The 13,921-nt window shown below is 43.2% G+C and overlaps 1 protein-coding gene across 1 annotated transcript; it reads right to left on the bottom strand.

Moving 5' to 3' along the window:
• Positions 1 to 452: 452 nt before the first annotated feature.
• LOC117562711 (NLR family CARD domain-containing protein 3-like) lies at positions 453 to 9,936 on the bottom strand. The gene is made up of 9 exons (XM_034240593.1): positions 9,861 to 9,936; positions 8,913 to 8,991; positions 6,644 to 6,869; positions 4,518 to 6,309; positions 4,248 to 4,421; positions 3,399 to 3,572; positions 2,565 to 2,611; positions 1,041 to 1,386; positions 453 to 872 (listed from the first exon to the last, which is right to left on the bottom strand). The coding sequence occupies exons 1-9, from the start codon at positions 9,926 to 9,928 to the stop codon at positions 683 to 685; spliced, it is 3,096 nt and encodes a 1,031-aa protein (XP_034096484.1). The 5' UTR covers positions 9,929 to 9,936; the 3' UTR covers positions 453 to 682.
• Positions 9,937 to 13,921: the final 3,985 nt, after the last annotated feature.

The raw sequence follows: 13,921 nt of genomic DNA, 5'->3' as shown, positions 1-13,921 counted from the left end.
CATTTACCATGCAGTTCATTTACTCTAACTTCCTGTATCTCAGTGAGCAATCAAGTTCTTACAGTTTCTACGTTAGGGAAGATCTTTGTATCAATTTACAACTATATACTTTAGAAAACATGTTGGATGCAAAAAAAATGAGATCATAGACAGATTGTTTTGTCTTCAAACCTTTATTGAACTCAATAAAAAGTGAGTAAGAGTATTAGGAGCTATTAGATGCTGCTCTAAAGAAAGCTTTATTACACTGCATATATGTCCCAGCAGTTTGTACACACAGAGTTCAGCCCAGAGAACATGATTTCTCCATTTTACAAAGGAAAGAAACATTTCTGCCAGAAAGAGAAAGTGTATCTATACAGCACATCAACAAGGCAATGCAAAGGGCTTTACAAAAACATCACAATACTTACGACAAAGAGCAAAAGAAACATTTAAAAAACACATTTTAATACATAGAAAAAACATTTATTAAAAAGAGTGAGACACTTGATTACTGGGAGATTCTGCAGATATACGGAGCATTATAACTAAATGCTGCTTCTCCTGTAAAGGCACAACCAAAGTGTAGCCGCGTCACGACCAACATGTTAACCACACGACTGGAAGATACCTCTTGCTTCACTCATGTAATGTCCCCCGAGACCAGGGACATTACAACAGGACAGGAAGTGGTCTCCTCCTACAGAGGACACAGAGACACTGAGGAGTTTAATGACCAGAACCCAAACCCAGCATACAGAGGTTCAGTGAATGTGGTTCTGAAGGTGCGGAGGTGGGTCAGTGTGTCAGAGGAGACTCTGTAGAAGGAGAGAGAGCCAGCAGGATGATCCAGATACACTGCTACTCTACCAGAGGAGGAGGAGGAGGAGGAGGAGGAGGAGGAGGAGGAGGAGGAGGAGGGGTAGGAGGGAGAGGAGGGGGAGTAGGCAGAGGAGGGGGAGGAGGAGAAGAAGAAGGAGGAGGAGAAGAAGAAGGAGGAAAATAAGGAAAATAAGGAAAAGGAGGAGGAGGAGGAGGAGGAGGAGGAGGAGGATGAGAGAGACAGGCCTGTTTCTTTGTTAATGTGCATGACAGAGTAACCTTCATCAGAGCAGACCAGACTCCAGGACTGATCATTCCCTCCAAACTGAGAGTCCTCACTGTCTCCTCTCCTGCTGATTCCTCTGTAAGTCACTGATATATAAACCCCTCCTCTCCACTCGACCTCCCAGTAACAGCGACCAGTCAGAGATTCTCTACACATCAGCTGAGGATAGTAGTCAAACCTCTCTGGATGATAATGATATGGCTCCTCTTCCTCCACATGTGTCACCTTCCTGTTACTGTCAGACAGTTTGAGGTATCTGTGTGCTGTGTTGGTGTCCAGTGTGAGTTCACAGGCATCTGATAGAGGGGACAAAGACACAGCACCAGTTTATCATCAACTACACTAAATAGTGCACGAAGCTGGTTATCAACTGTCTCTGTGAACTCTGGCTTTCCTCTTCAGGCTCTGTGTGCACTCAAAGAAAAGGGGCTATCATCTAGCCCCAAAGGATTGATCGCCACCTATCTCTGCATTTAAAAGAATACAAAAAAACTACTACAAAGGCATAAGGCAAGAAAATATTGGAGAAAATAAGTAATGAGATGCATACAGTATGTGCTACTAAGTACTAACCGTTACTGCTCCAGTTTATCTGTATAAAGTATTCCCTCAGCAGACACTCTACTGCTCATTGATTTAATATAAAGTAATACTACGTTCAAAGGAACTAGTTAGTGAGCGGTGGTATTTGCCGGTTTCAAACCTAAACTCTGAACATACAGTAAATTGGTCCAGAGCAGGTTATGTCTGCAGCATTTAAGTGTGAGGATCCACAGTCCTGCCTCCCTCTGTTTTTTGTCTTCCTGGCTGGGCGTGTGGCTGACCTACTTTCGATTCCCGCCTCCACACCTCCTCAGGTGCTGCTCGTCACCCTGATTGTAACTGCTCTCCTACACCTGCATATAAACCCGGTTCCCTCATCCAGTATTCGCCAGTTCGTCGTCTAATCACCAGTGGTAAAACGTCTCGGCTAACTTAGCTTCTAGCTAAACCTTGTTCTCTAAAGTGTTTGTTGCAATTCTAACTTTGTGCTCTCCCTGTCCAGTGACCAACTACCTGCTCCTCTGCCTGCTGCGCCCAGCCACCATCCCTCCTGCTGTGTTCCTCCGTGTTCCCTCGCTCCCCTGGCTCAGGATTCTGTCCTCCACCCCAGCACACGGTCTCTTTTCCCCTGTTTTTGGATTATTTCACTCCTGCTCTGTCCCCTGCTTCAGCTCAACCCCCACTGACCAAGCCTGTTTGAAAATAAACATTTTTTTCAAACTAAACTTCAGTCTCCGTGCCCAGTGTTCAGTATTGCGGGTTCACTCCAGTAGCTTTTATGGGAGCGTAACAATATGTTTCCATTGCATTTGGTTAAACGATAACTGTTTCTCATATCTATAAATATGATGACATAGTCTCAGTTTGTCAGTTATCTTTCATGAATAAAAACACAACTGACTGTTCATTAGTCAACTAAATCCAGACTTACACTTCCTCAGACCAGGTTCTAACATCTGATCTCCATAATGGTCCACCCTAGAGAAAGAAACACAGTCCAAATGATGTTAATTTCACACATCAAGAAAAATAAAACAATTATATAGCTGGCATGTGTGTAATATTATAAATAAAACTAAATTGTAAAAGTAATGTGTTAGATTTCCGTGTGAAAATAAGGGATGGAAAATATGTGATTAAATGCTGTTCAGCAAACACAATGGCAGAGCTGCAAACATTACTGAAGTCACAACTACTACTGTTAGTCCAGGAAACACACTGTGTGAACCGAGGCCTAAACAAAGACCAAAGGTTACCCAGTTAGCTGTTTATGTGTGTTTGTGAAGGAAGCGCCACCTCATGGTAAAACCCGGCAATCTAACCAATAGGCGGGTCTACCGTGGAGTCTAGCCACGCCCTCTCAGGAAACAGGGGGAGGGGGTGTAAATCACCAGCCACTGGGATCCATTAGGTTTCTGGTTGGAATTAGGTACGTAAAGGGGCAAATGGATGGCTACATCTGTAAAGTCCTGTATTTCAAAGTTAATAATAACACTGTGGTGGAGCATTACGGGACGTCATTCGCCATATAATAATATGTGAGGAATTGTCGTTTTCTTGGAACTTGATGTGAAGTTAACATTTTTGATTAGCTTTGTGTATTACAATTTCACACGTGTACAACAGTAGCTTAATTCAACTGATGAGTGCAATGTGAGTAAATGTAAGCGATGTGATGCAGCCACTTTCATTTTTTCAAAGTAGCTCTCAGATGAAGAAAGGTTGGAGACCCCTGTACTAGAGGCTTTGTGTGGTCTGTCCATACCTGAGAGTGTCCAGTCTCCAGTGTGGATCCTCCTGTTGAACAACCAGAGCATTCACCCCAAAACCTCCTGGATGATTGTAGCTCAGGTCCAGCTCTCTTAGATGGGAGGGGTTGATTGTCAAGGCTGAGGAGAGAGCTCCACAGCCTGCCTCTGTGACCATACATCCTGACAGACTGAACACACACAAACACACACACACACACACACACACACACACACACACACACACACACACACACCACACACACACACACACACACACACACACACACACACACACACACACACACACACACACACACACACACACACACACACACACACACACACACACACACACACACACTTACTTTAATGTCACCCTATTGATTACCTAACTAAAACTACGATCTTAGGTACCCAGTCCAACACATCTTATTTTAGTGTGCTTTCAGAGGAACTAGAGAACAATCTTATAAAATGAAAGCATGTATTTTACTTTAATACTAATGAGCATGATTTAAAAAGCATGATAATTTCCTTTTAGCTGAGATTCACAATGTTGACTTGACTAATGGTTACCTATAACTGTTCGTTTAATTAAACCAATTTTAAGAATGAAAATGAATTAATCTAATGAAAAGACCCTTAAGTCCCATAGGGTCTGTACTTAAAATAATAATAATAATCTGTTCATCTAACCTCAAAGTCTACAGTGTTGCGCACAACAGAACCCTGTCGTACTGGTGCCCTGTGTGAGGCAACTCCATGTAAATTAAGTCCTATCATTCTAAAGAGGAATAATGAAATATATTACACCAATGAAAGCTTTATTAACAGACTTACAAAATAAATAGTTAAATCCTGACCTGAGAGTTTCCAGTTCACAGAGTGGACTCTCCAGTCCAGCACACAGGTTCTCCACTCCTGAATCCTGGAGGTCGTTGTTACTCAGGTCCAGATCTCTCAGACTAGAGGACTGGGAGCTGAGGACTGAGGACAGAGCTTCACAGCTTCTCTCTGACAGCTTACAGCCACTCAGCCTGAAGGATTATTTTAAATAAATATATTGTTATTTCTCATCCATGACACATAAACACATTTGATGATGTTTGTATTCCATTCATCCTTCCACCTACACAGCTTTCCTGGAGGCTTTGACCACTGGCAGCAGCCTCAGAAGAGCCTCCTCTGAAGCAGAGTATTTCTTCAGGTCAAACACGTCCAGATCTTCTTCTGATGACAGTAAGATGAAGACCAGAGCTGACCACTGAGCAGGAGAGAGTTTATCTGTGGAGAGACTTCCTGAACTCAGGGACTGTTGGATCTGCTCCACTAGAGAACGATCATTCAGTTCATTCAGACAGTGGAACAGGTTGATGCTTCTCTCTGGAGACAGATCCTCTTCTATCTTCTTCTTGATGTACTGGACTGTTTCCTTTTTTATCTCTGAGACACTTCCTGTTGTCAGCAGGCCTCGTAGGAGTTTCTGATTGGTCTGCAGTGAAAGACCCAGGAGGAAGCGGAGGAACAAGTCCAGGTGTCCGTTTGGACTCTTTAAGGCCTTTTCCACAGCACTCTGGTAGAGATTTGTTAGTTCAGATTCATCTTCAGACTTCTGGGAGGTTGTTGGTTCTTCTGCCAGCAGGTTGACTCCAGAGTTGATGAAGATCAGATGGACATGAAGAGCAGCCAGAAACTCCTGAACGCTCAGATGGACGAAGCAGAACACCTTGTCCTGGTACAGTCCTCTCTCCTCTCTAAAGACCTGTGTGAACACTCCTGAGTACACTGAGGCTGCTGTGATATCGATGCCACACTCTGTCAGGTCGGACTCATAGAAGATCAGGTTGCCTTTCTGCAGCTGCTCAAAAGCCAGTTTCCCCAGAGACCCCATCATCTTCCTGCTCTCTGGACTCCAGTGTGGATCTGTCTCTGCTCCTCCATCATACTTGATGTTCTTCACTTTGGACTGAACCACCAGGAAGTGGCTGTACATCTCAGTCAGGGTCTTGGGCAGCTCTCCTCCCCCTCTGGTTTTCAACACCTCCTCCAGAACTGAAGCAGAGATCCAGCAGAAGACTGGGATGTGGCACATGATGTGGAGGCTTCGTGAGGTCTTGATGTGGGAGATGATGGTGCCGGCCTGCTCCTGATCTCTGAATCTCTTCCTGAAGTACTCCTCCTTCTGTGGGTCAGTGAACCCTCGGACCTCTGTCACCATGTCCACACACTCAGGAGGGATCTGATTGGCTGCTGCAGGTCGTGTGGTTATCCAGAGGCGAGCAGAGGGAAGCAGCTTCCCCCTGATGAGGTTTGTCAGCAGCACATCCACTGAGGTGGACTCTGTGACATCAGTCAGGATCTCAGTGTTGAGGAAGTCCAGAGGAAGTCGACACTCATCCAGACCGTCAAAGATGAACACGACCGGGAACTGATCAAACCTGCAGATTCCTGCGTCTCTGGTTTCAGAGAAGAAGTGATGAACAAGTTCCACCAAGCTGTACTTGTTCTCTCTCACCACGTTCAGCTCTCTGAAGGTGAATGGAAATATGAACTGGATGTCCTGGTTGGCTTTGCCTTCAGCCCAGTCCAGAGTGAACTTCTGTGTTAAGACTGTTTTCCCAATGCCAGCCACGCCCTTTGTCAGCACTGCTCTGATTGGTGCATCTCTTCCAGGTGAGGCTTTAAAGAGGTCTTCTTGTCTGATGGTTGTTTCTGGTCTGTGTGGTTTCCTGGATGCTGTCTCAATCTGTCTGACCTCATGTTCAGCATTGACCTCTGCAGACCCCCCCTCTGTGATGTACAGCTCTGTGTAGATCTGGTTCAGAAGGGTTTGGTTTCCTGCTTTAGCGATGCCCTCAAACACACACTGGAACCTCTCCTTCAGGGTGGATTTGAGTTTACGTCGGCAGACTGCAGCAGCAGTTACTGAGAGGACAAACAAGAAATGTGATTAAAAAGTAAGTAAGATGTCAGTCAGCTTCAACAAAATATAATAAGGTTTCCCGATTAATGGTGAACATTAACGTTCACTAGTTTCATATCATCATAGTTAACTGTTCAGCTCCGTTTATTAGTAATGTACCATGAACAAAAATATTTACAGTGCAATGTTTTGTTGCTTCCTTAACTAATTTGTTAGTACCAGTACTAACCAATAAGCGTATGCACTGATTAACAAGACAAAGTTTTATAAAGTGAAACTCCTCCCATCTTCCCTCCACCTCCTCTCCATCATGTTCAATGTGTTAAATCCTCTTACTGCTCTGCAGACGGTCAGCCAGCTCCTCCTGCTTCATGCTCCTCAGGAAGTGCAGTGAGATGTTCAGAAAGGCCTCTCTGCTGCTCCTCTGCTCTTCATCCTCACCGTCCAACACCTCCTCATCCTCCCTCTGACTCTCTAAGCATTCTGGGTAATCTGAAGTCAGGACTATCTGGATCTTCTTCAGCTCACTCTTCACAAAAGTAACGATGTTCTCCTCCAGCAGCTGGAACAGAATCAAATGTAAACTTTAACTGTTAGTCAACATCAGATCGTGAACCTGCCTTACACTTGCAGTTTATGTCTCACAGCTACGCTGACGTTTGTTCCTACCCGTAGAAAATATCTTCTCTCGAGTGTTCAGCAATTTAATGTTTGCATTGTCTTCACAGGAACTAAACATACAATGCCTGGTAATGTAATAATATAATCCAGCATGAACACACACATGCTCACATGCTGAGGTGTGTGGCTTACATAAATCATAATAAAGACGTGATCTTTAATGATTGTTGAATGAACTGTTATCAACGTGGCACTACTGTATTCAATTTAACAATAGAGGTGTAACTAATCTGCAGTGAGCGTTTCACGTGACATAGATATTTGAGATGCCGGAGAAATGTGTAAAGTAAAAGCTCTCAAGACAGGATTTAGCGCGTCTCTGTAGGTGTACGCGGTATATTTATATAATTTCTCTTAATTTATATGGTTTATATGGTTAAGCTGTGAAGGGTGTGTGTGTTCGTGTGTTAGCGTGCTAATGGTATACATGTGTCAGCTCTCTCTATTGAACAGCTTTTAGAGCATGAATAGGTAATTGAAAAACATGCATTTCATTTATTGTTTATTGTTATTTGTAATCCTTCTAACCCCAGCTCTCACGGGTTGTTGTGGTGTGGATTAAACAGTTCTTTACTCAAGAACGTCTCTAACTGGAGGGAGACACAGATCATGTGTGCAGACGGCAGCATGGAGATGGTCTCTCAAATCAGATACTTCCTGAAAGGTCAACTATTATGCTATATGTGAACAATATATTATAGAGCCATATCTATACAAGACATGTCTCTGAAGTGTTTTGCTTAAAATATTAAACAGATCACCCATTCTAGCCTCATACCCCTCTATTTCTTCAGAGGAACTAAAAATACAAAGCCTGGTAATGTAATAATATAATCCAGCATGAACACACACATACTCTCATGCTGATGTGTGTGGCTCATTCTCACGAAGCAATCAAGTGGTGACACAATTCATGATAAAGACGTGATCCTTAATGATTGTTGAAAGAACTGTTATTTTTAAACGTGGCACTTCTGTATTTGCACCATTTTATTACATTTTACAATAGAGGTGCAACTAGTCTGCAGTGAGCGGTCCAGATGACATAATTCATTGGTGACATAGATATTTGAGATGCTGCAGTATTTAGGATTTAGCTCCTCTCAGATATAATGTTATAAATGTGCCAGCTGTTCCTTGTGTCTCTAACTGGAGGGAGCCACAGATCATGTGTGCAGACTGCAGCATGGAGATGTCTCTCCAAACAGATACTTCCTTAAGTTACTGTCTTGTTCACTGAGAAAGCCCATTGGGGAACATCCCTCTCACCTCCCTCTACCTGCTCCCTTCTCCTGCCACCCTGGAGGGGCGGAGCTAGCTCATCTATAAAGGCAGCCAGCTCACCTGTGGCAAACCCTCTCCCCCATGAACAAAGATGTTGGCCTCATGCAGCTCCTGAGAACCAGTTGTTTGTCTGAGTAAGTTTTCCTCTCCTTTGTATTTTCATAGCAGCTTGATTAGTTTATCTCCTATTTTCTGCACCGTTTTCATTTGGTTGCTTTATTTCTACATTACATGTCATTATGTACAAAGATAACTGCTTTGCTGGATTATAATGTGAAGTATGAATATTATGTTTGAACTAAGATGTGTTTTACTTTCCTACCAGATCCACCAGACAACAATTAAGACAAACAAGAATCAACAAATCAAAATAAAAACAATGATCTGGAACTCCTCATCTTTAAATCCACTGCGTTGAACCAACCACCCTCACCACCCTCCACATTCTTCACACATCGCACACGGCTGCTGTGCCCTCACAGGACCGCAAGCTGCTGCTAGCAATGCTTTATTTGACCAAATCATTACAGGCTGCTTTAATAACCCAATACGTTGAGTGATATGTTTATCTAAAAGTTCACAATTCAGTAGTGAGTTTGTGGCTGTTGTAGTCAGCAGGAGTAGCTGTGCGTCTACTCACCATAAATATGGAGTCCAGGTGAGTTTGAAGCTGCTGGGCAGACTGACCACCAGGACCCTCTGATCTCTGCTGATGAACTCTGTGGAGCAAAGAGGAGGATTTTAAACAAATACAGAAACTAAGAGTTATGAGCTGTGTTTGAAGATCCTCATTCAAACTGGACATACAGCTTAAAAAAGATGTCCATGGCCATTTAAGTTTTCTAAGTAAAATACCATTTCAGAATAATGTAGTGTGCGGTGGACTGGTCTCAGATGGTGGATCCTCATAGAAACACAATCACTGATAAAAGTGTAATAGACGATTAAACTGGATAGCCTGCACAGTCAGCAGTTATTAGGCCTTGGGGTTTGGGCGCCCTGTTGTATGAAGATTAGCTGAGGCTCTCTTCATCAGCTGGGTAAAGAGATGAGCCCTTTCTTACTTCTTAATATGCATAAAGAAAGGTTGTAAACCTTCTCTCCTTCAGATACTGATAGGACTCGATATATGCCCTGAGTCAGAGAGTAAACATCTGACTCTTAAATAATAATAACAATACATTTTATATTTGGAGGAGCCTTTCAAGACACCAAAGAGCACCTAACAATGCATTAAAGAAACACTCAACAAGGTTAAACAGCAACATGTAAAATTCAGGCTGACAGAAAAAGAGACATCAATGAAAAGCAGACGGGGACAGGAAGTAGCTTTGATAAACAAACCGGACTAAAGTGAGCAGGCTGATCCGAACAGGACAGTCTGAATGTGCTGATTGTGTCAGACTGTCAGAAGTGCTAAATCTTCAGTGTCTGACATCAGTTTGAAGCTCTGCTGTGTTCTCCTTGTGGTTCAGGTCTTTGCTTCAAGAACTCCTTTACGACGTGCAGCAAATACAATGCAGCTGAGAATGAGGTAGAAATAATAAAGATTTAAAAAGCGTACAACAAAAATAACTTGAATTCATACCTTGGTCCATCGCTATGCTCTCCATCCCCAAACGTTATAGGGTGAGGCATAGACCAGTCACTCTTCATGGACACACAGCTGGGTCCAGGAGAGTCTGGTCTCTCGTGGGGGATCCTGATAGAAACACAATCACTGATGAATGTTCAGAAGATACAACTTTGTAGATAATTATGTTGAATTTCAAGCGTTTTAATAAAGAAAAATAAATGTGCTTAAAAAAATCTTACTCTGGACTATCATCATGCTCTCCTGCTTTAAACGTAACAGGTCGAGGCATAGAGTTGTCACTCTTCATGGACACACAGCTGGGTCCAGCTCCAGGTCCAGGTCCAGGTCCAGCCCTATTATCCCATGTATAAATAAAACGTGTTATTCAGCAACTCTTGCAATTTGGGATTTTATTTTTGGTTGGTAGACCTCGGTGAGCTGGTCATTTCAAAAGTAGCTCACCAGCCCAAAAAGTGTGGGCACCCCTGGTGTAGAGGGTCTTCATGTCTTCAATGATACTGCAGTCAGAGACGCTCCAGTGGAGTCTCATGTCAGCTGGACTTTGTTTCTGAAATCCTCTCCTATCCAAGTCAGTTCATTGTGGGTGTTCTTCAACACATTGTGACAGCCTAACACCTATGTGTTCAACATACAGCGTTTCTTATCGATGTACAGTTGCATGAAAAAGTGAACCCTTTGGATTCTCCACTCATAGCGTTGTGTGTTCCTTCCAAACAACTCAACGTTGGTTTCATCTGTCCACAGAATATGTTGCCAGTAGTGCTGTGGAACATCCAGGTGCTCTTTTGCAAACTTCAAACGTGCAGCAATGTTTCTTCTGGACAGCAGTGGCTTCCTCCGTGGTGTCCTCCCATGAACTCCATTCTTGTTCAGTGTTTTACGTATCATAGATTCGTCAACAGAGATGTTAGCATGTGCCAGAGATTTCTTTAAGTCTCTAGCTGACACTCTAGGATTCTTCTTCACCTCATTGAGCATTCTGCGCTGTGCTCTTGCAGTCATCTTTACAGGACGGCCACTCCTAGGGAGAGTAGCAACAGTGCTGAACTTTCTCCATGTATAGACACTTTGTCTTACCGTGGACTGATGAACATCAAGGCTTTCAGAGATACTTTTGTAACCCTTTCCAGCTTTATGCAAGTCAACCATTCTTAATGGTAGGTCTTCTGAGAGCTCTTTAGTGCGAGGCATGGTTCACATCTGGCAATGCTTCTTAAGAATAGCACATTCAAAACTGGTGTGTATTTTTTATAGGGCAGCTTTAACCAACACCTCCAATCTCGTCTCATTGATTGGACTCCAGGTTGGCTGACTCCTGACTCCAATCAGCTCTTGAACAAGTCTTTAGCCTCGGGGTTCACTTTTTCTTGCAACTGTATATGTTCAACATACTGTTGTCTGGGTGAATGTGGGGGCTGTGCAGCACGTGTTGGAGTCCCTGCATCCTGTCTAGGACTCCAGAATACCCTGCATCCTGTCTAGGACTCCAGAATACCAGGGTGTTCAACTGCAGCTGGTTGCATTTTGTAGTTTGTAAACCAGCATGCTTTCCTGGCTATTCTGACCCACAATCCTTTGCAGTGGATAAAAAGTGGGTAAAGGTGCAATGTTTTGAAGAAGTTGTATGTCCCAATTGCAAGAGAACAAACTCTGTAACTGCAGTGTCAGAACTTATGAAGAGGAAAAATAAAAGTACATCATTCCCTAACCCTAACCCTAACCCTAACCCTAACCCTAACCCTAACCCTAACCCTAACCCTAACCTTCACAGCGGATATCCCGCTCGTCCGTTGACTTCTCTCAGTCTTGATATTGCTGATGAACACACTTCATTGTAAATCTCCATAGATAAATACATTGTGTTTGATTTAGTATGAGCTCACTCAGACTCCCTTCTTGTTCATTCCCAGATCCAGTGTGTGACAGAGAGGAAGGAGCAGTAACGAGCATGTTGTTGTGTTTGTGTTTAGGTTCGACACCACAACAGATCCTCCAGGAATCTCCAAAGGACGTTTGAGCCTGCCAACCTGCAAGATGGAAACCACTGATCCAAAGTTATTATTCATCTTATCAGGATTAACATGTTCAAAAGTCAGCATCATGTTCAGCAGAGTGTCAGTGCACCTTTGCATTCATCATGTTTTTGATTCTATCAGGATCCCCCGTGAGAGACCAGACTCTCCTGGACCAGACTCTCCTGGACCTGGACCTGGACCTGGACCCAGCTGTGTGTCCATGAAGAGTGACCCCTCTATGCCTCGACCTGTTACGTATAAAGCTAGAGAGCATGATGATAGTCCAGAGTAAGAATTTAAAGCAAAAGTCATTTTTCTTTTTCTTTATTAAAACGCTTGAAATTCAACATAATTATCAGCAAAGTTGGATCTTCTGAACATTCATCAGTGATTGTGTTTCTATCAGGATCCCCCATGAGAGACCAGACTCTCCTGGACCCAGCTGTGTGTCCATGAAGAGTGGCTGGTCTATGCGTCACCTTATTATGTTTAAAGATGGAGAGCATAGCGATGGACCAAGGTATGAATTCAAGTTATTTTTGTTGGTCGATTTTAAATCTTTATTATTTCTACATCATTCTCAGCTGCATTGTATTTGCTGCACGTCGTAAAGGAGTTATTGAAGCAAAGAACTGAACCACAAGGAGAACACAGCAGAGCTTCAAACTGATGTCAGACACTGAAGATTTATTGCACTTCCAACAGTCTGACACAATCAGCACATTCAGACTGTCCTGTTCGGATCAGCCTGCTCACTTTAGTCCGGTTTGTTTAGCAATGCATATATTGAGTCCTATCAGTATCTGAAGGTGAGAAGGTTTACAACCTTTCTTTATGCATATTAAGAAGTAAGAAAGGGGTCATCTCTTAACCCAGCTGATGAAGAGAGCCTCAGGAAACAGTCGCCAGGATATCTTCATACAATAGGGCGCCCAAACCCCAAGGCCTAATAACTGCTGACTGTGCAGACTATCAAGTTTAATTCTCTATTACACTTTTATCAGTGATTGTGTTTCTATAAAGCCCCTGTCACACTGTCCCGAAATTGACACCCGATGGACACACGATAAAGGAAATGTTGAAATTCGGCTGTGATCGTAGCAACATCGGGCCATTCGTGAGGGCATCTAAGCCATCGTATGACCGCCGGTGGAGTTTCTCAGGCTCCGGCAGCAACTTCGTGAGCGGCAACTTCGTAAGGCACTCGTGAGTGCATCTTGTCAAGTCGTGTCATCTTCGTGTTATCATCGGTGCATTCGCCCTCACTCTGATCGGGGCGAATGCCCGATGGCACCGATGATAACAAGATGCCCTCACGATGGCCTTACGAAGGGCAAAATGGACACACGAATTCAACAGGAAAATGAACCTTCTCAAGGTCCTTCGGCAATTTTTTGGCATGCCAAAGATTTTGCCACCGCTCACGAAGTTGCTGCCGGAGCCTGAGAAACTCCACCGGCGGTCATACGATGGCTTAAGATGCCCTCACGAATGGCCCGATGTTGCTACGATCACAGCCGAATTTGAACATTTCCTTTATCGTGTGTCCATCGGGTTTTTTATTGCACAACAAAATCATGTAAACATATTATGTAAATAACCCAATTTGTGTTCTGTGAAACTGAAAAGGATATAATAATATATTATTTTGAAGGCGAGTTGACAGGAAGTTGTTGTTGCTATGGAAACAACAACATGACGGAGAAAACGTAATATCTTCTACATATAAAGACAGATAAAGTAAAGAACAAAGTCTGAAAACATCAGTACAGTATCATAGTACTTTAACATAATTGTTTTTGGTACTTTCGTTGTAGTTGTATGTCTTTAATGTAATGCAAATGTTGCCTTCGTGTGTGGTTCGGGGCCATCTTCGTGCGAAATTCACAATTCAATATTCGTGTGTCCATCGGGTGTCAATTTCGGGACAGTGTGACAGGGGCTTTAGGATCCACCATCTGAGACCAGTCCACTGCACACTATATTATTCTTAAATGGTATTTTACTTAGAAAAATGAAATGACCATGGACATCGTT

The sequence above is a fragment of the Gymnodraco acuticeps genome, unplaced genomic scaffold, assembly GCF_902827175.1.
Source record: "Gymnodraco acuticeps unplaced genomic scaffold, fGymAcu1.1, whole genome shotgun sequence".
In the NCBI taxonomy this organism is placed as follows: Eukaryota; Metazoa; Chordata; class Actinopteri; order Perciformes; family Bathydraconidae; genus Gymnodraco; species Gymnodraco acuticeps.
Note: the sequence above shows the minus strand (reverse complement) of the source record. Positions and strands in the feature narration are given on the sequence as shown.

Bases quoted from the DNA above. Each gene is read 5' to 3' on its own strand.
- LOC117562711 (XM_034240593.1), bottom strand. From the start codon at position 9,928: ATGAAGAGTGACTGGTCTATGCCTCACCCTATAACGTTTGGGGATGGA. The intron at 1,387-2,564 runs GTAAGTCTGGAT...CCCCTCTATCAG, and splicing joins AGAACCTGGTCTGAGGAAGT to ATGCCTGTGAACTCACACTG. The intron at 873-1,040 runs CTCATCCTCCTC...CTCCTCCTCCTC, and splicing joins AAAGAAACAGGCCTGTCTCT to CTCCTCCTCCTCCTCCTCTG.